Source organism: Vicugna pacos, chromosome 17 (genome assembly GCF_048564905.1).
Source record: "Vicugna pacos chromosome 17, VicPac4, whole genome shotgun sequence".
NCBI classification, from domain to species: domain Eukaryota; kingdom Metazoa; phylum Chordata; class Mammalia; order Artiodactyla; family Camelidae; genus Vicugna; species Vicugna pacos.
The window spans coordinates 13903092-13925267 of record NC_133003.1 but is presented as its reverse complement, the minus strand read 5'-3'; the positions used below and the strand labels follow the sequence as shown (position 1 = coordinate 13925267).

Genomic DNA, 22176 nt, shown 5'->3' with positions numbered 1-22176 from the left:
TGGGGTGAGTGCCAGGTAGAGGGCTAGCCCCCTCCATGCAGGGGAGGCTTACAGAGGGAGGAGGGCTCTCCAATCCGAAGTCCTGGCCCAATCTCAACCTTCAGGATGGGAGGACTTGCCCTCTGGCGGGATTACATCCCTTCCAGAGGTATTCAAGGCCACCTAGCCCTGCTTGTGTTGGGAGGGGGAGGAGTTGGGGTGAGCCAGGCCTTCTCTCCAAGAGGGGTCCAACTGGTTCTGCCAGACTCTCACATTGGCTTTATTTGCCCAGGAGGCCTGGGGGATTCACTGGTGGGCTCAGCACCCCCTATCCTGGGAGGTCTTCTGGGGGCTCTCCCAAGGGCCTCTCCCAAAAGTCAGTGCCCAGCAGGACCCCTGGATTTTCCCATGGGGGATCTCTGGGTACCCTACAAAGAGGATGTCTGGGTTGCAAGAGTTGAAGGTGGGAGTGGGGGGGGGTGTCCATGTAGGGACCCCTTGCCCGAACAGCCCCTTAGGAGCCACCCAAAGATGGAACTCTGGAGTTGTCACCTCACCTCAGATTCTGTCCCCCACTCTGCTGTACAGATCGCCAGGAGTTTGGGGTGTGAGGGGCTCAAAGGTGACTCCCCGGCATCTACTTGCTGTAAGTTTTTAACGCTTCCTCCCCAGCCCCTACCAAGGGCACTTCTGCGATTAGAAACTTCCCCAGACGGGCAGGGACCCTCCTCCTGACTAGGTTCAGGCATTTCTTTCTGAGGACTTCCTAACTTGTGCCCGCCCGGCACCTATTTTGCAGAAGGGAAAGCAGACATCGGGGAGCCGTGGCTGGACTCCAGGACTCCGAGGCTCCTTTTTGCAGCAGCCTGGTTGGGCGTCGGACATAACGTGGTCCCTGCCCCAGGAGGGTGCCAGATTCCTTTGAGCATCACCCTAACCCCAGCGAGGCGCCCACAGGCAGGGCGTGGGGTCGGGCCGCCCTTGGTAATGACAGGGCCCGCGGCCTGTGGGTGGCGGCAGCAAAGGAAGCCAGAGGGATCTGGCTATTTCTGGCAGGGACGCGCCCACCCTCCGAGGCCAGGGCTGGCCAGGCTTCCCGGCCTCCACCTCTGCCCTCCTCCCAGATCCCCAGGAGAGGCGGGGAGAGGCGCGGGTTGGAGGGCCCAGGGGGCGGGGGCGCAGGCAGGCGCGGGGCGGAGCGGAGTCCCGGGCCCACCTCCGATCTCCTTCCCCCCCACCCCCACGCCCGCAGTCCTTTCGGGTCCCTCCACCGCACTGCGCTGGGACCCAAGGTTGCTCGCGCTGTCGCCGCAGACTAGTGTCCCGGGGCGCCCCCCTCCCGCCGCGCCGCCCTACGGGCATGGACTCGGGCGGGGACTTCCTGACCCTGCATGGTGAGTACTCGACTGGTGTGCTGGGGGACCCTGCCTGGGCCGATCCCGCGGATAGCCGTGCTCGGCCCTGGGCGGGGGACCCCCAGCTCCTTCAGCCGCCCTCCGCCCCGCCCCGGGCCCGCCCCTCGGCCCTTTTGTCGCACTGACGAAATCTCGGCCCGGGACTGCCGGGCACGACCCTCGGCGTTTCCAAGCTTGTCCCTTAGATCCGGCGGATGGGGAAAGGAGGGTGAGAATCTGAAGGCTTCCCCAAAGACTACTCCCGGCCCTGCTGCCTCAGGGACTACCCCCACCTAATCCTGGTCACAGAAGTCTGGGCTCCAGGGTCCAGCGCACTCGGAGGGGCCAGGGAGGAAAGGAAGTAGCATCCACGAATAACCAAGATCTCTCGGCCCCGTCCAGGCCGCCCAGAGAGGATCCCCAAAGCCCAGGAGTGCCTGGACAGCGTCGGGTGGCGTGGGTGTGGCGAGGAGGTGCGCTAGGTTGAACAAGGTCGGGCGGTGCTGCGGTAACTCCCAGCGCAGAAATCGTAACGATGCCCAGGCGGCCAGGAGCAGCCCAGTCCCCACATCTGCGCACCCTCCTGGAGGGACAGGCTCAAGTCTCAGCTCTAAACTGCCTCTGTCTCCTCGACTGACTGGGAAACAGTCTGGGCCAGCTCCTTGTCCTATCGCTGTGTCTCCAGGAAAGAGAGCAGCGGCGGGTTCCCGGCTGCAGAGGCTGGAGATCTGCTGGCTGCACAGGTCCCCAAACCTGGACCTCGCAACTCTTTATTCCAGCCTGGGGATTCACCCACTCTTAGGGGGCTTTGCAAACACTGCCCCTCTCACGCCAATCACTGCTTAACTCCATCTCCCTCTGTTTTCTAGTACCCTTGGGGTCAGATACTTTAGTACCCCACTCCCATCTATCCAGCTAAACCACACATGGCGATGATACATGGGAAAGAGAAAGGCAGAGCCCTCCAGCTGTCTACTGGTGACCCCCTGGAATTCAGAGAGACTCAAGGTGTTCCTTTCAGCCAGTCCCAGTCTGTCTCGTGTTTCCTAGTTGGCCCAGACCTGGTCCCCATGGCCCAGAAAGACCTTGCTCAGTGCCCAGAGTTGTTACCCTCACACCAGTAGCCTGGGCTCCTCAAGGTAAACTCGTCCAGCTGGGTCATGGGATCCCTGCCCTTTCCAGTGCTCCCTCCTCTCCCCTAGGGACAAAGGTGTCCTTAGTGCTCCTGCCACACTGGCAGGAAGGGAGGCTGGTCAGCTCAGAGGACCACAGTAGAGACCTCTGCTTTCTCTCTCTCAACCTTTAGCTAGTGCTGTCTACCCTTCAGACTGCCACCTCTTCCATGCCTGCTTCATGCTCAGACCTCCTAAAAGCCTTCTGGTTGCCTCTGGCACAGCTGCAGCCTCAGCTCATGGGGGAATAGGCTCCATCCTGGGCATCTATGCCTTTGTGCAGTCTCTCTCCCTGGCCAGCCCTAGCCTCTTCCCTGGAGAAGAAGCTGTGTGGAGGCTCAGTCAGCACCTCCCAGTCCTGTGGCATGGGCTTGGCAGCCCTGGCCCATCCTGTTTGACACCTGCCTCCCAAGTGCCTGACTGTCTAGCCCTTCCTGCAGAGCTGGCATGAACACTGCAATCCCAAGCTGTTTCCCTGAAGGTCCTGCTGCTGCTAGCTGATCACCCAAAATTACCTCCCTTAACTGCCTTTTGCACCCCCTGCAAACCAGATTGCGGAGCAAGAGCTTGTCATGGAGAATTAGTGGTGAGAGGAGTTGGTCACTGTGCTGTTCCAGGTTGAAAATCTGTACCCTTTTCATATTTTGGGTCTCCCAGCACTGGACATATGCTGTGGGACCACACTCTCTGGCTTGGGCAGTTGGGAATCTGCTGCAGAAGAGCCCCCTCCATTGACCTATGGGACTATGGGGCCCACCTAGATATGAGGTATCCCTCTGTCCTCGCCCCAGAAGCACGCAGAGGCAGTGTAGTATACAGGCATGTATTACTGAGGTAGACTACCTGAGTTCAAGTCTTAGCTTTCCCATCTTAGACAAATCCCTCGATTTCCTTGTGCCTCAGTTTCCTCAACTATAAAATGGATAAGAAGACTACTTTCCTCATAGGATTGCAGTGAGGATTGAATGAGGTAACACATATAAGGCAAATATGAGAACAGTGCCTGAGTACCCAGCAGGTACTATGTTTCTGCACGAGGACCACCCTGCAAGTGATCATGCCCTGTGAGTTCTTTGTGAGATAAGAAGGCACCATAAGGTAGTTCCTAGCCAGGAAAAATGTGACCAAAACTGGGTTTAAGAATCAAGGAGCTCCACCTGGTGCCTCTGAAGCCCTCAGACTGATGCTCTAGTCCTCTGGCCTCATCCGTCTACCCTACATCCTTTGCTCTCTCCATTCTAGCCAGGCCTGCACTGGCTTTTCCAGCAGGTCCCCAGATGTGCCTAAAAGGACATTATCTCCCAAAGCCCTTCCCTCACTGAACACAACCACCTCCACCTCCACCAACTTGTCCAACACTGAAAACCTCCTGCCCCACTATAAAAACTGTCATTTGTAAGAGTGGAAGGCAGGGTGTAGGAGGGTCCTTCTCTGGTCCCAGGACACCTGGACTCCAGCCCTAGCTTTGCCTCTACTTAACACTGTGACCCTGAGCAAATCCCTTTGCTTGTCTGGGCCTGTTTTCTCATCCATGGAAAAGCACTATCTACTGACGGGGGATGTTGTGAGGGTAAAACACTAGTGGGCAAAGGAGATCTAGTTTGGCAAAGAAGCCAGGACCCATAAGAGATAAGGGTTCTAGAGTCATCATAGCATTAGGGGTGGCCAGCCCTCTACAATCTCAATTATGTTTCAAAGCTGTCGGTCCCTGGGGTTCCAGGACCACACTACACAGACACATGCTGATTCACACTGATCTTAACGTTTTTTGTGCCACAGGCCACTTTGGCAGTCAGGTGAATTCTGTGGACCCCTTCTCAGAATCATGTTTTTAAATGCATAAAATACAATACACAAGAATTCAAAGGAAGCAAGTTATACTGAGACATGATTCTATCCATAGGTCCTTGGCAGAGGTCCTTGGCCCTCTGGTTAAGAACCCTTGTGTGGTTTTTCTAAAACAGAGGTTCCCCTTACACTCTGCTCCCCTTTATTCCAAATGAAGAACAATGTCATGTTTGCATCCATATTCCAGCTCATCTACACTAACACACGTTCTCATGATTTACTCTCGAAGCTGTGACCTTAAGCAAGTCACTCTGTGCTTCAGTTTATTATTATTATTATTATGGCTGTGCTTGTCTGTGCTAATTACTGGCTTTGCCAGTGACTTACTGCCAGTGCTGGTGACTGGAGCTGCAGTGAGGCGAATGAAGGAACTATTCAGAGGCAGAGAGTAAAAGAGAGGAGTGAGTCAAGCCTCTGGGTGGTGTCCTGACCTTGACACACAGTAGGGGCTCAGTAAATAACTGCTGGGTAAATAAAAGGGAAGTCATAACTTACAAGAATGGTCCCACTGTTCCCGAGCACACTGGCAGCACAGTTTCATATGGAGTTCTTCTCACCTATTTATCAAAGCAAGCCTGCGTTAATGAACTATTTTTAAGATCAGCATTTTTTTTCAAGAATTCCATTGGCATTTGGAACCTAGGAGACTAGCCCACGCAGGTAGCAAAACTCTCTAAGAAGGAAACAGGCCCGCCTGAGGTTCACCAGTGAGGCAGCAGCCCGCTGAGTCACAATGGATTCGTTGAGTACTCGAGGTGAAATACTTGGCGGGCTCTGCTGCCTGGCCCAGGCACCATCCCCGGCTCCGTCTGACCCCGCCCCACCCTGTTCTCGGCTAAACTCTGCAACTCAGGCCGCCGCCCACCCGGGTTTGGTTCCTCGGCTCAATCTCGCCCAGCCCTAGAGTCCAGCGCCAGGTCCCCAGCTAAATGTTTAGTATTCGCGGTTCAGGCTTCGCCCCGTGGTCGGACTCCACCCCGACACCGCCTCCAAAGTCGAGGTCCTGCCCCCCTGCCCGAACACCGCCTTTCCAGTGAGAAACCCTCCCCCTGTTCGTCCCCGGGACCCTGGCTCCGCCCTCGGCCATCTTCCTGGGCCTGGCTTAGCCCCATGTCACCTCCCAGACCCAGTTCCTCCCGCTTCCAACCTCTTTGACTCCAGCTCCGCCCCAAACCGCTTTCTGGGCTCAGACTTTCGCCGCAGATCTGCTTCCAGGGTTATGGGTGTGTCCCACCCCGCCTCCCTGTCCTGGCTCCTCCTCCGGGGCGCCCCGCCTCCTGGGCTCTGGCTCCTCCTCTCCCCGCCTGGATTCCACTCTCGCCACACCTTCCCGGGGGCATCGGCCCGCCCCCCTGGAGCTGGCCCCGCCTCCTGGGGCCTGGCCCCACCCCTACCGCTCAGTACCGTCCCGCCTCTAGAGTCAAGGCCCCGCCCCTTACCCTGGGTTCTAGCTCCGCCCATCCACTCCTGGTCTCCACCCCTGCTCCCCTCCAGGGCGTCGATTCCGCCCCTTAGGGCCAGGGTCGACTTCTGGACGCCACACTGTCCCGGGCCAGGCCCAGCGGGTGGCAGGGGCACTCGGAGCGTCATGCAGTGCCTGGGGTTTTCGCGCCGGAGCCGGAACCACTCCACAGAGATCTACTTGCAGGATCAGAGCCTCAGGGTGGCAGCACTCAATGGGCAGAATCTGGGTAAGGGATCCAGGGCCCCCCCCCCCCCCCCCCCCCCCCGAGATCTGCAGAGGCTGGGACAGGACGCAGACTTTCTGATCTCAGTGTTCTGTCTTCGATCCTTTGATTGGACCTGTTTAATACTTCTGTGAGTGTGTGATCCACTGTGGGGTTGTGTTTGCAGGGGTGGTATGTGGAGTGAGTACAGGGGGGATTGGTTACCTATTCTCCTGATCTACCTCAGCCCCTCCAAAGCTCCCCGCCCCTTGCCACCCCCAAACCATCTGTTTACAATCCCAGTGGTGATTCTGTCATTTGTGTGGTACTGGGACACTGTGCAGCTGTGATATGTAATGCTGTGTAACCAAGTGGCACCAGTGTGACAGTGTGTGATCCAGTGTGATGCCATACACCGTGTAGGGCTGTGGGTGACAGATGTGATAGTGGGTGACCCAGGTGACTGAGTGATTCTGACATTCTGTGTCATGGTGTGTATGTTCTGTGGATTTTCTGCTGTTACTCTCTGTGGCAGGTGTCCCTGAGTGGTGGCTGTCTAAGGTAATGTTTCCTAGCACTGACCCTGTGTGCAGGCTTCTGAGTTCTGACTCCACCATGTAACTTCCTTGAGCCTCAGTTTCATCATCTGTAAAATGGGAATAATGATAGTGCCTTCCTCATTGGGTTGTTGGGGGGATTAAATACATGTGCTAAGACCAGGATCTTATTCAAATACTACCAATTATTATGGTGGCTGCTATTATGATGATGATGATGATGATGATGTTCTGGCACTGTATGTGGTGTGGCTGTGTGACTCCATGTAACAATTGTGGCCCATTGCTCCTTCCACGTCGTGTAGGGCAGTGTGTGATGAGTATGGTAGTGTGGTGCATATATGACTATATCCCATTCATCAGTGGAGCTGTGTATTGCTTTGGATCCCAGATTCAGTTTGTCTCCATTATGCATTACACTTTGCACATGAGCAGGACTCCTGGCACTGCCTACCCAGCCTTCTATTAGCACTGCAGCCCCCTCTGCACTCCCCACATGGCCACCTCACTGTGTGCAGCTAGCCTGGGCACGTTGGTAAGGCTGCAAGGTCCACTCTGAGCTCAAAGGCCCCTCATTGCCACCCTCCCACAGGAGGACGCAATGCTACAGCTGAGAGTGGGGCTGGGCAAGGGGTACCCACAGACTTTCTGGGTGCTAAGGGAGCAAGGGCATAGAAGCAAAAGGGCCTCAAAGGAGACTTAGAGATGAAGAGATGGAAGGGTCTGCCCAGATTTCCCAGTGGCCCAGAGGGCAGTGGTGATTACCAAGACCTATCTTGGGACTGAGGTCTGTGTTCCGGAAGGCATGTCAGCAGCCAGGGGGTTTATCTCTGCCTGACCACAGACAAGGCCACAGCCTGGCTCCAGGACAGGATGAACATGTCATCTCCTCACAGTGTTTTTCCAGAGCCGGCGGGTGGGGCTCACCTGCGTTCCACGCCCCCACCCCACTCCCATCTGTGCTGTGCGCTGTGGCTTGCCCTGATGCCTAGCTTGGGGGTGGGGTGCAGGCAGAGGGGGAGAGGGTGTCCCTCCCAGTTGCTGCTCAGGCTCAGGAAGGACAGCAGAGTCCCTCAGCTGAGCTGAGGCTGAGGTGGCTCTCTCCTCTGGCAGCTGGGAACCACCTTTCCCTCCCTCTCGTCTTGAGCCCCACAGACACAGCCAACAGTTGAGGACATCCTGCGGGAGCTCCCTCCTTCTCCACTGGGCCTCCCCTGGGGCTAAAGGGGAACTGCTAACACTAAGGCACGGGGTCTCCTGGATGTGGTGGAGAGACCTGGGACAAAGGTGGGGAAAGGTCACATCAGACTGTCACATCTGAGGAGGCCCAGAGACACTTCCTCCAACACTGTTCTCAGCCAGTGCTGATGGGGGAACAGGCACAGAGAGGGAAGGTGGTTGCCTAAAGCCGTGGTTGGGGAGCAGGTATTAGCACTGGGCTGGGTCTCCGCTGGAGGCAGGAGACTGGGGTGGGATAGAGAGGGTGTGGGTGGCCAAGGCTTGGGGAAGTGGTCCAGAAGGTTCTATAGGTTATGTTCATGTGTGGAGCAGGCTGCCTGGGTGGTGGGAGGAGTGGGGCACGGCTAAAGTGGGAGAGCGTATTAGGGCTGGGGATCCCTAGGCACTGGACCTGCACAGTCCCTGATGCCACTGCTCTGCTGGAGAAGAAAGATGAAGATTGCTGAAAAGTCACAGAGTTTTCATTTTGGGGACAGAAGTGAGTTGAGATGGCCTATTAGCTCCAAACAGAGCTGGCTGCTGGACTACACGTGGCTAGGGTGATGGATCTAGGTGCAGACCTAGAACTGGAGGTGTCTGCTAGATTCATGGGTCATTATGGCAGTGGTGGGGTCTCTCCTTGATCACAGTTGGTACAAGGTCTGCATGGGGCTGAGGACTTCTGAGGAGCCAGGTATCCCTTTGGTGCCTCCTGCCTGAGCCTGGTAGGACAAAGGGCACTATGTCTTTAGGAGCCCATGCCTCAAGCCAGCCTGGGTCTCTGAAGAGAGCTGGACAGGAGGGCGCCAAGCAGCCAGAGTTTTCTGAAAGGGCTGCACTTATGCCTTAGGGCTGCTACATCCTGAGGGGGGGTCCCAGACCCAGGACACTCAGAGATTGTGGGCAGGGAGGGATGGGGCATCCCAGCAGGCCAAACCCAGGCCTCAGTGGGCTCATTTGTCTTTTGTGGGGACAAGGATCATAGACCCACTCAAGTCAGGGATGGGGGCAGCAGGGGTGAGGGATGGGAACAAGGGCCCCACAGCAACCACAATGTAGACACCAAGTACTACAACTGCTGTTGCCTTAGGATCGCCCCAGACTCTTGCAACATGGGACTTCCCTTTGAGATGGATGCTACACTGTTTACAGACAGGAAAGCAGAGGCCCTGAAACATGAAGTCACTTACCTAGGTCACACAGTGGTCAGTAAGGGGACCTGCATTTAGGCAGAGGTGATCCCAGAGTCATTGGACTTGTGAGGCTGTTGGGCTCTTGATGCTCTGGGGTCCACTTCCAATTGTGTCTGTCCCTTTTCCTTCCTGCTCTGCCTAACCTTTTGGTCCCAGCTCCCTTCAAGACACTCTGATCCCTAAGTATGCTGGGGAGGGGCCCACTTCGTCTTTCAGAGCCAGGTCATTTCCTAGCGGTTAGCTGCCCTCCCTCTGTCCATTCAGCTATGGGTGGCTAGTCTTACTGTATAAAGTTTGGCCATGAGTGGGTGGGTGTCCCAAGATTTTCAAGGTCTCACCTGGCATTCAAGATGACTTCCTAGAGAAGGCAGGGCTCCAGAATCAGGCTGCAGCAAGTGATGGAGGGAGAAGTGAGCAGAGGGCTGAGGATGGAGGCTGGTGACAAGAGGGTCTGGAGGTGGGCATGGCCAGCATGGGGACTGGAGCAGTAGGGACACTAGAGGAGGTGGCATCTTACCAGCTCTGCCCCCTAGGCCTACAGGATGACAAAGACATACAGGCACTGCTGAAGGGCAGCCAACTCTTGAAGGTGAAGTCCAACTCCTGGCGGAGAGAACGCTTCTACAAGTTGCAGGAGGACTGCAAGACAATCTGGCAGGAGTCCCGCAAGGTCATGCGGACCCCGGAGTCCCAGCTGTGTGAGTGCCCTGGGCTGCTGGGAGTGGGCAGGGTGTGGAACCCATGCTTGAAGGGAAACTGATGCTGGCAGGGGTGGGGTGGGGCTGGAGTTCAGTCATGCACCAGGATCAAGGCAGGGAAACTGAGGCCAGGTCTTGTGGGGCATAGGTCGGTCAGGACCAGATACAGAGAAATCAAGGGTGGCCAGCGTGGGGAAGAGGAGACTGTTAAATTGCTGATAGGGAAACTGAGGCCTATTCTGGGCCAGAGAAGGCAGCCATGGACTGAGGACCACAGATGGAGATGCTAACACCTTTTGGGGTAGGAATATATGGCTGTGACCTCAGATGAGGAAAGCCAGGCTCAGAAGTAGGGAGGGAGCTGGACAGTACTGCCTGAACTCACAGGTATCCACCCAGACATCTGTGGGAAGGAGGGAAGCTGGGTGGACCACGACTGCAGGTGTGGTGAGGCCCAAAGTCCGGGGACAGATGAGGCTCTTCCGGGTGTCAGTGGCCAGGATGTGAGGTGGGGCCGCAGGAGGCAGCTCCTCCCTCGCACTGAGGCCGTAACAGGGAGGTTCCAGTGGAGCAGGGCTGGGACTTGCAGAGAGAGGCCTTGGCTGGGCAGCTCCCTTGATGGTGTGGGCCTGAGGGCTTTCTAGAAGCTTCAGAAAAGGCCCAGAAATCCAAAGTTTAGGCCTGCAGATGGAGAGTGCCTCCTGCAAGGCCTCAGGGAGAAAGCTCTGCTGATTGCTGCCTTTTACCACAGAACGCCCTAAAGATTTTGTAAAATGAGAGGTCCCCTCTGCACCTTTACTTGCTGGGAAAATTTTAGACCGAAGCTATTCAAAAGGACTTTCTCTGATAATGGAAATTATCTCTGTATCAATGCTGTCCAGTATGGCAGCTACTAGCCACCTGTGGCCATTGACCATTTGAACTATGGCCGGTGTGACTGAGGAACTGAATTTTTAATTTTACCGAATTTTAACTAATTATATTTAAATAGCCACATTTGGCTGGTAGTGCAGAGATCACTGCAGCTGGATTTCACACAGCTAAACCCCCTGGAAATCCTTTACTCATTAACCCACCCTTGGCCATGGAGTGGGGGCATAGGCAGGGTCAGCACACCAGCAGGTCTATTGGTGACAGGTGACAGGTCCCAGGCAGGAAGGAGACAGGAGGAAGGGGACAGTCAACCCACTGAAGATGCCCAAGAAAGGGTCTGCCAGGACCCAGGACACTGGGCAGAAACCTGAGAAGGGATGACCTGCAGGCATGTAGCCTGTGGCAGGGCCACAGGGGAAGCTGGACAGGAGCTGGGTCAGATGGGGAGAGACTGACCGGGTCCTGGGGACTGTGGGCCATGGAAGGGTTCTGAGTGGGGCTGGGCAGGGTTGGAGGGGGCAGAGCACTCTCAGAAAACTACCCTGAGTGCATGTCAGCCACATAACACAAAGAGTGACCCAGCCTTTGCTTCTATCTGTGGCACCAGCCAGGCTCCTTCACAGGCCTCTGCCCTGATAGGGGGCTTCCTGTTAGATACTGGCAGGTGGCAGCACCGTGGGAACGGAGCATCTTACTCTCCAACCCCTGGGGAGTCCCAGGAGGCCACCTGCCAGCCAGTACATAAGCCTGGTTCCCAGCGTGTGCCAAGAACTCGGCGGGGGTGGGCAGGGGGCAGAGGAGTGGGAAATCTGGGCCTTTCCAGATCTGGGCTGAATGGGAACCACATGCCGGGAGAGCTGTAAGCACAAGGGCTGTTCCTCACATCCCAGGCAGGGGCCCCAATGTGAGCAAAGGTACAGCGGTGGGAATGAGAAAGAGGCATGAGTGAGGGGCCTGCGTCCTGAAAGGAGGGGCTGCAGGGGTGACAGGTTCGGGGTGGGGTACCAGGTGTGCTCCAGCGAGAAGCGTGCCTGGAAGAGGCTCTTTCCCACGTCAGAGACAGAGAAAGGTCTGGGCTGCTCATGCCTCTGGGCTACTTCCCTTCTCTGGGTGACTGCTCTCCATTGCGTTACACCTCCCTCTGGGAAACTGAAGCCAGGAAGGGGCCCCCAGTCCTCTGTGCCTCTGCTTCCTGTTCCCTAAGTCTCCCCCAGTCCTGACACCACGATCTTCCTCACCTCTAGTTCCCGCAGGCAGACAAGGCATTATCAGCAGGGAAGGCATCTGGACTTTCTCATGGTGCGGGTGGGGTGCTGGCCTCCACGGCTCCAGCTTCCTGTTTCCACTCCCAGCCTGCGGCAGCTGCAGCCAGTGCAGGGCCAAGCAGGGATGGAAGGCTGTGGGCAGAGAGATTAAGTAGGGAGATCCCCTGCACCCTAGATGGCCCAGGGTTTGTATGTCTCACACCTCAGAGCCTGCCACCCAGGCTGGCACATGCCACACCTGTGGGGCCTGCAGGTGGCCAGGATGCCCCTGGCCATGCCATGTGGGTAGTCTGGGAAGGACAGGCAGGCTTTTGACCAGAGCTGGTCTAGGACCCAGGATAGATGGATATGGATGGATCAGGATGGGGATGGGGCAAGAGCAGAGTCTGGACCCTGATGCTGGGAGGCCCAGCAGGAGCCCAGCTGGTGGGACTGGCTCCCAGCCAGACCAGGGAGGGCACACTTCAGGTGAAGGGGGAACAGGCAGGACCTTGCTGCTCCCTGAAGCTTGGAAGGCTGGGCTGTGACAGGAGGGCTCCCTAGCTCCCAAGGGCAGAATGATGTCACCTCTCAGATATCCATGTGTACCCCCCAGTCTGCCTCTTGGGATCCTGAAGCACTGACTCTGCCAAGGGGCTCCCTGAGCTCAGGACAGATACATGCAGGGCAAGACCCTGGCTGCTCTTTGACACAAGCCCTTCTCCCTCTGTCTTCGGCCCTCTGCCTCCAGGCCCCAGGGCCAGGGCTGACTGAGGGTTGCTCAGGTCTCCCAGGTGGTCAGGAGCAGGGCCAGGAGGCTCTTATGGCTGTCCTGGGGGGGGAGACGGGCTCAGAGTCAAGTACCACAGGAGGGTGCGTGGCCTCCTGTCACAGACTCCAAGCTCCAGAATGGTCTCTGTCTCTGTCTGAGAGCCCTGCCCTGCCCCAGTCCTCTGCCAGGGGCCTTGCTCCCTCCCAGCACAGAAACAGGGGGCCTGGGACTCTAGGTGCCCTTCCCACCCTAAAGTCAGTCCCTCTCTCTGTCTCTGTCTCTCCCTCTCCCTGTGAGTCTCCACTCTGCCCACTACAGCTGTCTCATGTCTCTCCTCCCTGGCTTGTCCCTGTCCTCCTTCCTCCCTTTCATCCCACCTTTGACCATCTTCCTGACCCTCTCCTTCCTCTCTGGATCAAGGCCTGAGATCCAGCCCTGGCTCTGCGTCTCTGAGGCTGCGTGTGTCAGGGGCAGGGGCTGGCCTCACAGCTCTCTCTGTACCCATCCCCACCTGCTTCTTGCAGTCTCCATTGAGGACATTCAGGAGGTGCGGATGGGACATCGCACGGAGGGCCTGGAGAAGTTTGCCCGGGACATACCTGAGGACCGCTGCTTCTCCATCGTCTTCAAGGACCAGCGCAACACGCTAGACCTCATCGCCCCATCGCCAGCCGACGCCCAGCACTGGGTGCAGGGCCTGCGCAAGATCATCCAGCACTCGGGCTCCATGGACCAGCAGCAGAAGCTGCGGCAGTATCCTTTTGGGGGCTGTCGGTCCAGGCTCAGCCTGTGGTCACTGGCTGTGGTCGTCCCCAGGGCAACCTGGGCAAGGAAGACACCCAGCTCAGGCTGTCATACCAAAACAGCAAAGACTGGGCGGCTTAAACCACAGAATTTAATTTTCTTACAGTTCTGGGGTCTGGAAGTCTGGGATCGTGGTGCCAGCATGGTTGGGTTCAGGTGAGGGCCCTCTTCTTGGCTTGTAGATGGTTTCCTTCTTACTGTGTCTTCACACATCTGTAGATGGCAGAGAGAGAGATTTCTGGTGACTCTTTTCATATGGGCACAAATCCCATCCTGAGGGCGCCAGTCATAACCTCATCCAAACCTCTCAAGGCCCCATCTCCGAATACATCACATTGGGGGTTAGGGCTTCAATACCTGAATTTGGGGGGAACACAATTAGGGGAAGAAGGGACGGTACCTGCAGCCCTCTTTGGCCTACTCTGACCCAAGGGCCAGACAGCAGTGCAGCCCCCTGAAGTCCCTTGTCCCCCCTCTGTAACCACCATGGAGTTGGGAGGCCGGGGAGGCTGAGGGGAGCTGCCTGCTTTAGTGGGAGACCTAGTCTTGGATGTTTTAATCATGTTTCCTAGAGTTACTGCATTTTTTTCTCTCTGGGAGTTTGGGAGGCCACCCCCACTGCCCCACCCCTGAGCCATTCTTTGGGGAGAGATCAGGTTTCCCCAGGTCTGGTGTGCAGGCCAGCCTGTGAGGTTGAAACAAATTCACTTCAGAATTTAGGGACAAAATGACACACTAGTTTATGATTCACAGCGATCAGGATTCAGGTATATAGGATTAGGGTGGATCCAGTGCCACCTTTTTTTTTAATGACAGTTTTATTGACATATAATTCATATACTGTATAATTCATCCACTAAAGTGTACAAGTCCATGCTTTTGAGTGAATTCACAGAGTTAATGAAACCATCACCACAATGAATGTTAGAACATTTTCATCCAAATAGAAACCCCAGGCCCATCTCCCCACAACCCCCAGCCCTGGACAACCACCAATCTACTTTCTTCCTCTATATGTTTGTCTTTCCTGGACATTTTATGTAAGTGGAAACACAGTCTGCTGTGACTGGGGTCTTTCGCAGAGCATAATGTTTTTCTGGTTCATCCATGTTGTCACACATATCAGTACTTTATGCCTTCTGTTTGCCTAATACTATTCCATTGCACGGCTATTTGAGTTATCCATTCAGCAGCTGATGGACATTTGGGATTCTGCTTTGGGACTCTTCTTTATAATGCTGCTGTAAACATTCGTGTATAAGCTTTTGTGTGGACATATGTTCTCATTTCTCTTGGGCATATACCTCGAACTTCTGAGTCTTGAGGTAACTGTATGTTTAACCTTTTGAGAAACTGCCAAACTGTTTTCCAAAGAGGAAATTTACATTCCCACCAGCAGTGTCTGTGGGTTCCAGTTTTTCACACTGTCACTAACCCTGGTTATTATCGGCCTCTTTTACTATAGCCATCCTTGTGGGTTTGAAGTGGCATCTTGGTGGTTTTGATTTGCATTTCCTTAATAGCTCATGATATTGAGCATCTTTACATGTGGTTACTGGCCATTTGTATATCACTTTGGAGAAATATCTATTCAGTAGATCATCTGCCCACTTGCTGTTGTTGTTAAGCTCTTTTTTAAAATAGACCTAGTAATTTTAATCTTAATTCTCGGTTAATTGAGGTAAAATGCACATAATGTAAAACATACTGCCTTAACCATTTTTAAGTGTACAGTTCAGTAGTGTTAATTACACTCATATTGTTGAGCAACCCATCTCCAGAACTCTTTTCATCTTGTAAAACTGAAACCCTGTACCCATTAAACAGTAACTCCCTGTTCCACCCTCTCCTTGGCCCCTGGCAACCACTGTTGTACTTCCTGTCTCTATGAAACTGATTCCTCTAGGTTCCTCATATAAGTGAAATCATTCACTATTTGTCTTTTTGCCATTGCTTATTTCCCTTAACATAATGTCTTCAAGGTTTATCCATGTTGTCACATATGTTATTATTTCCGTATTTTTCCAGGCTAAACAATATTCCATTGTATGTATACACCACACTTTATTTATTCCTTCATCCATTAATGGACACTTGGGATGCTTCCACCTTTCGTCCACTGTGAATAATGCTGCTATGAACATGGATGTACAAGTATCTCTCTGGGACTCTGTTTTCAATTCTTGGGGGTATATACCCGGAAATGGAATTGTTATACCATATGGTAATTCTATTTTTAATTTTTGAGGAGCCACCGTACTGTTTTCCACAGCATCTGTACCACATAACATCCTCACCAACAGTGCACAAGAGTTCCAATTTCTCCATGTCCTTACCAACACCTGCTATTTTCTTTTTCCTTTTAATAGGTATCTGTGGCTTTGGTTTGCATTTCCCTAGTAATTAATAATATAATATTGAGCATTTTTTATGTGCTTTTGTATGTTGTCTCTGGAGAAATGTTTATTCAGATCTCTGGCCCATTTTTAAGTTGGGCTATCTGTCTGATTATTGAGTTGTAAGACTTTTTTTATATATTCTAAATACAAGTCTCTTATCAGATATATGCTTTGCAAATAATTTCTCCCATTCTCTGGGTTCTTTTTTTTTTTGTTTTGGAAGTATTCTCTGAAGAACAAAAGTTTTTAGTTTTGGTGAAGTTTAATTCGTTTACTTCTTGCTTTGTTTCTTGTGTCTTTTTGATGTCGTATCTAAGAAGGCTTTGCCTAATCCAAAGCCACAATTATCTTACATTTTCTTCTGAGAGTTTTATAGTTTGAGCTCTTAAATTTCTGATCCATTTTGAGCTAGTTTCTGTGTATGGTGTGATGTGGGGGATTCAACTTCATTTTTTTGCATGTGAACATACAGTTGTTTCAGCACCATTTGTTGAAAAGACTATTCTTTCCTCTTTGAATTGTCTTTACACCCTTGTCAAAAATCAATGGACCATAAATATAAGGGTTTACTTTGTGAATTTTGCCATAAAATTTTTTCATGTAAATATATATGGATATTTACATAAAACATCCATGCATATATACATAAAACCTGAAAAATATGGGTATGTTAGAATGAAGTTTTAAAGGCCCAGAAAACCCACTTCCTCCAGAAATTGCCAGTATTTAGGTTCTCCTCTAATCTTTTTTGCTGCATTTCATTTTGCCTAATGATGCATTTGCCAAAAATAGTGAACATCATACAATTTGTATCCATTTTCTGTGTAATGTTATGTCATATTTCCCTGTATTAGTAGTCACCATAACAGCTTTGATGACTGTGTACTATTCCCGAGTGGCTGCACTATAAATTAGAGAACAATTCTTTTAGTGGTATTTAATTTTTAGTCTTTCACCACTAAAAACAACATTGCAAAGAACTATGTTCATAAAACCTTTCAGTATTTAGGAGTATTTCCTTATCAATAGGTTCCTAAAAGTGGAATTACTGAGTCAAATGATGTAACAGGTTAAAGCCTTAGCTATACCTACATTGCTTTCCTAAGGGTTGTACCAATTTACTTGGCCCAAGTGATGGATAAGAGGGTCCATTTCACTTCACCCTTACCTTTAAGTTGCTAATCTTATAGTTCAAGAAGTTGCATCTCATTTCCAAATTGTTGATATCTTTGATCACTGGTAACGTTTGCAAAAGGTCAGTTTATATCCCTTTATCATTTAGTTATTAGGGTCGTTGTACCATTTTCTTTTTAAATTAATTCTTCAAAGCCTTTGCTGCAAATGTTTCCTCCAGTCAGTCAGATGGATAACTTTTTTTTTCTTGATTTGATCCTTAGAATTTTTAAAAGTTTAGGTGGCATGATTTATGTTGCTGTTTCCTTTGTGATTTCTTCTAAAAACTGGCTGTCATGCTTTCCTTGTGCTCAGGAGTTCTCATTGTCCTGTTCTATACTTAGCTGTCTATTTTCTGTGGAATGTAGCGTGGAGCTCCGCTTTCTCTGGTTCTCAAGGTCAAGACTGACGGGAGAGATAGAGGGAAGGGAGAAGTGGGGACCTACGCTCCCCAATCCTGACACCGTGATCTAGGCTTTGCTTTTGCATGTGATGTCCCCACCTTCTAATCACTGGCTTGAAATTTGCTGTTTCCTATTAATTAAGTCTCAGGTGCTTTAGTTAGTGGGGTAACAATTCTATACTGAAAGCCAAAAGGACACACCTTGAAATGTTAACAGTAGTTACACCTGGGTGATAGGACTGTGGGGGCTTTGCGTACTCTTCTGCATTTTCTAAATTGTCTGTAATGAACCCTTTTATAGTGAGAAGAGAAATGTTCTTGAAATTCTGAAAGGGTTCAAAGCCAGAAAATAGGGGAAAAAAAGACTCCTTCATCGGATGTCACATTTCCTCCAAAGAGGCTACCAGGTCTTGCCCATGAAATTTTATAAGACAGGCCTGTGGGGAGCTGTATCTATAGGGGGCCTCAGTCCACCTGGGCCCAGGAGTTGACCCTGAGCTTGAACTGTGGCTCTGGCTGGGACTTCAGGGGTACCAGGGCTGCCAGGTTCTTTCCTTACTGCTTGCCCAGCTGGATTCACTCCTGCTTGCGAAAGGCTGACAAGAACAAGGACAACAAGATGAGCTTCAAGGAGCTGCAGAACTTCCTGAAGGAGCTTAACATCCAGGTGGACGACAGCTATGCCCGGAAGATCTTCAGGGTGAGGCGGGAAGTGAGGCTGGGTCTGCCTGGCAGTGGGTCCTTGCCCGCAGCCCGGAGCCTGCTCTGAGCCCTACCCACCCGGCATCCTGGCTCTGCAGGAATGTGACCACTCTCAGACGGACTCCCTGGAGGATGAGGAGATTGAAACCTTCTACAAGATGCTGACCCAGAGGAAGGAGATCGACCGCACCTTTGAGGAGGCCGCTGGCTTGCGGGAGACCCTGTCCGTGGACCAGCTAGTGACGTTCCTGCAGCACCAGCAGCGGGAGGAGGCCGCAGGGCCGGCACTGGCTCTCTCCCTCATTGAGCGCTATGAGCCCAGTGAGACAGGTGAGGGCCTGTGACCTGCAGCCCCAGGGCCACACTGTGTGGGGAGACAGCAGCCCAAGAGTAGGGGGCTGGAGGGAAGGGGTCACCTCAACCAGCCTCTGGTCATTATTCTCTGCCCCAGGAAAGCCCCTCTCTTGGCTCCTCCTTCAGTCAGTTTGAAGACCCCCTCCCCCAAGGTATGAAGAGAGAGGAGGCTGGAATAGCAGGTGCTTTCCCTGCTTCCTTCTTTGTGCCCATGCTGGGCCCAGCTCTGAGATGTAGGATGAAGGTCCTGCTCTCGGAGGGCCTCACGGTAAGAGGCACAGAAGAGACAGGACCCCACTCTGAGGTAGTCACGGTCTGGTCCAGAGACTCAAACTTACCCCCTTACAAGAGATATCAAGGACCAGTTCAGGACCCGAGACAGGGGGAGTGCGGGACCCTTCTCCCAAAGCGGTAACGCCGGGAAGGTCCCCTGTTCCCTGGAGGCGGCTGGCCGGGGAGGCCTCTGACAGGCCCCGGCCTCCCGCCTCCCAGCCAAGGCGCAGCGACAGATGACCAAGGATGGCTTCCTCATGTACCTGCTCTCGGCCGACGGCAACGCCTTCAACCTGGAGCACCGGCGGGTCTACCAGGACATGGGCCAGCCGCTCAGCCACTACCTGGTGTCGTCCTCACACAACACCTACCTGCTGGAAGACCAGCTCACCGGGCCCAGCAGCACCGAAGCCTACATCCGGTGCGGCCCTGCGGGGGCGGGACAACCTGGGCGGGGCGGGGCCTGCGGGGACGGGGGCGGGGCCTGCGGGGACGGGGGCGGGACCGAGGGCCTAGCCACCACCCAACTCGCAGGGCACTGTGCAAAGGCTGCCGCTGCCTGGAGCTCGATTGCTGGGATGGGCCCAACCTGGAGCCGCTCATCTACCATGGCTACACCTTCACCTCCAAGATCCTCTTCTGCGACGTGCTCAGGGCCATCCGGGACTATGCCTTCAAGGTGGGTACACCCCTGGGGGTGGGGAAAGCGATGCTGGGGAGCCCAATCCCTCCTAATCTACCCTTGGGCCTCCAGGCGTCCCCCTATCCCGTCATCCTGTCCCTGGAGAACCACTGCAGCCTGGAGCAGCAGCGCGTGATGGCGCGACACCTGCACAACCTCCTTGGCCCTATGCTGTTGGACCGGCCTTTGGATGGGGTCACCACCAGCCTGCCTTCCCCTGAGGTGCTGGATGGGGTTCCCTGAGGAAAGGACAGGGGAGTGGTTGGAGTCCAGCTGAGTCTTGACCAGCTGCCCCCCCCATCCCATCCTTAGCAATTGAAGGGGAAGATCTTGCTGAAGGGGAAGAAGCTTGGGGGGCTTCTCCCCCCTGGAGGGGAAGGCAGCCCTGAGGCCATCGTGGTGTCAGATGAGGATGAGGCTGCTGAGATGGAGGATGAGGCAGTGAGGAGCCGCGTGCAGCACAAGCCCAAGGTTGGAGGGGGAGCTACGGGGGGAGGGAGGGGGAAGCAGCCCTGGGGCCCTCTCCCATCACCCTCCATCACCCTCCATCACCCCATGGGATGTTTGCCTTGTCCAGGTTCTCTGTGGCTGCCACTCAGACCCTCTGCCCCCCTCTCTCTGTCTCCCTGTCTTTCCGTGTCTGGGTTTCTGGCTCTCTCAGTGCCCACCTGCCCCAACCTCTGAATCTAACCTGGGCCTCCCCGTGGCCCCCAGGAGGACAAGCTCAGGCTAGTGAAGGAGCTCTCTGATATGGTCATTTACTGCAAGAGCGTCCATTTTCGGGGCTTCCACAGCCCTGGAACCCCGGGACAGGCTTTCTATGAGATGGTATCCTTCTCTGAGAACCGCGCCCTCCGACTGCTGCAAGAATCAGGTAAGCCTGGCCCTGCACCCCCAGGATGCTGTCCATCTCTCTGACCACCTGAGCTGGCCAGGGTCAGGACTGGCTCCCACCCCTTGGAATATCACCCAGAGCTGGCACTCCCTCCCCTCTGCTGTTAACAGACAGAGCTGGTAGGGAGGGGCTTGGGCTCACCAGATGGCCTCCACTTCTAACCAGCCCACACCCACCTCAGGAAACAACTTTGTCCGCCACAACGTGAGTCACCTGAGCAGGATCTACCCTGCTGGCTGGAGAACGGACTCTTCTAACTATAACCCTGTGGAGATGTGGAACGCAGGCTGCCAGATTGGTATGGGCTGGCTGGAGCTGGGAGGAGGCCTGGATGAAGGTTTCTGTCTGGAGGGTCAGGGGCCAGGAGCCTCTGGAGACCCAGGCAGAGCCAGATGCAGGGATCTGTGGGCTCAGGAGCTGGTAATCCAGGAGCTGGACATTCCCTCCACTAGCAAATCACAGTATCTGAAATCCAATCATTAGCACACTTGTCCTTTGAATTCCAGCACCAGAAATGGAATTCGAGGTTGGTGTGGTGGGTGACTTAGGGGGCAGGAGGGCAGTAGGCATCGGAGTGATCCCAGACCCTGCTTCTGCCTCACCGTGTGACTCTAGGCCTCAGTGTACCCCAAGAAGGCTGAGTTCTGGGGCCCCCCAGGCCAGCCCACAGCCTGTGATTGCTCTGTCCTGCCTGTAGTGGCCCTGAACTTCCAGACACCTGGGCCAGAGATGGATGTATACCAGGGCCGCTTCCAGGACAATGGGGCCTGTGGGTACGTGCTGAAGCCTGACTTCCTGCGAGACCCCAACTCTACCTTCAACTCCCGAGCCCTGGCTCAGGGGCCCTGGTGGACTCGGAAGCGGCTCACGGTCAGGGTAAGGCCAGGCACAGGAGGGACAGGTGCCCGTGGGCCTCCCTTCTCCACTCACTACCATCCTGAACCCTTCATTGTCCTCTGCCTCCTGCAGGTCATCTCAGGGCAGCAGCTGCCAAAAGTCAACAAGAATAAGAACTCAATCGTGGACCCCAAGGTGACAGTAGAGGTCCATGGCGTGGGCCGGGACGTGGCCAGCCGCCAGACGGCTGTGGTCACCAATAACGGTAAGTGCTGGGCCTAGGCCAGGCACAGCTTCTGGAGCTGGCGTCCATGCTGTTGACATGGTGCCTGCACTCCTAGGTTTCAACCCGTGGTGGGACACGGAGTTTGAGTTTGAGGTGGTTGTGCCAGAGCTCGCACTCCTGCGCTTCGTGGTAGAGGATTACGATGCCTCCTCCAAGAATGACTTTATCGGCCAGAGCACCATCCCCTTGGGCAGCCTCAAGCAGGGTGAGTGTGTGCCCGAAGGAGGGGATGGCAAGGGGGGAGGCATCTTTGGGCAGGGGCCAGCTGTCCCCTGAAGCATCCTCCCTGAGTGACCGGAACTCTTCCCTGTGCGTCCTGCCCATCCGCCTGCCAGGATACCGCCACGTCCACCTCCTGTCCAAGAACGGAGACCAGCACCCATCTGCCACCCTCTTTGTGAAGGTGACCCTCCAGGACTAGGCCTGGGGAGTCTGGTGGGGACTGCCTCACACAGACCAGGCCCTCTGCCCACACCCGGGGGCAGGACAAGGGCTGTCTCACCCTCTTGCTCGGAGCTGGTGGCCCCGCACTGCCTTCAGCTCTAACCTATTGTCTGCGCTGCTGCCTCTCCGGGGTCCCAGGAGCTGGCCCAGTCCCTGGAGCTGTCCTCAATTCCGTTAGGAACCACACTGCAGCCTTCTCCATCCTCTGGCCGGCCCTAGGTTGAGGGTTTTTATAAAAATCGTAAGAGTAAGTCCTGTGGTCTCTTTACCTGGACACCAGAAAATCCCTGTAATGTGTGTATGTGTCCC

The 22176-nt window shown here is 54.2% G+C and overlaps 1 protein-coding gene across 5 annotated transcripts; it reads left to right on the top strand.

Annotated features, from left to right (window-relative positions):
- The first annotated feature begins 1195 nt into the window (after positions 1 to 1195).
- Positions 1196 to 22118, top strand: PLCD1 (phospholipase C delta 1). 5 transcript variants are annotated; one of them, XM_072940998.1, is made up of 15 exons: positions 1196 to 1373; positions 9562 to 9726; positions 13140 to 13368; positions 17965 to 18094; positions 18195 to 18426; positions 18943 to 19144; positions 19258 to 19402; positions 19478 to 19627; positions 19718 to 19876; positions 20120 to 20279; positions 20482 to 20598; positions 20998 to 21176; positions 21270 to 21402; positions 21479 to 21628; positions 21759 to 22118. In XM_072940998.1, exons 1-15 carry the CDS (start codon positions 1340 to 1342, stop codon positions 21842 to 21844), a joined length of 2271 nt encoding a protein of 756 aa, XP_072797099.1. In that variant the 5' UTR covers positions 1196 to 1339; the 3' UTR covers positions 21845 to 22118. The 5 variants fall into 5 exon arrangements, with proteins under 5 accessions (XP_072797099.1, XP_072797098.1, XP_072797096.1 ...); XM_072940995.1 differs by lacking the exon at positions 1196 to 1373 and adding an exon at positions 5923 to 6084; XM_072940997.1 differs by lacking the exon at positions 9562 to 9726 and having other exon boundaries at positions 1216 to 1373.
- The last annotated feature ends 58 nt before the right edge of the window (positions 22119 to 22176 follow it).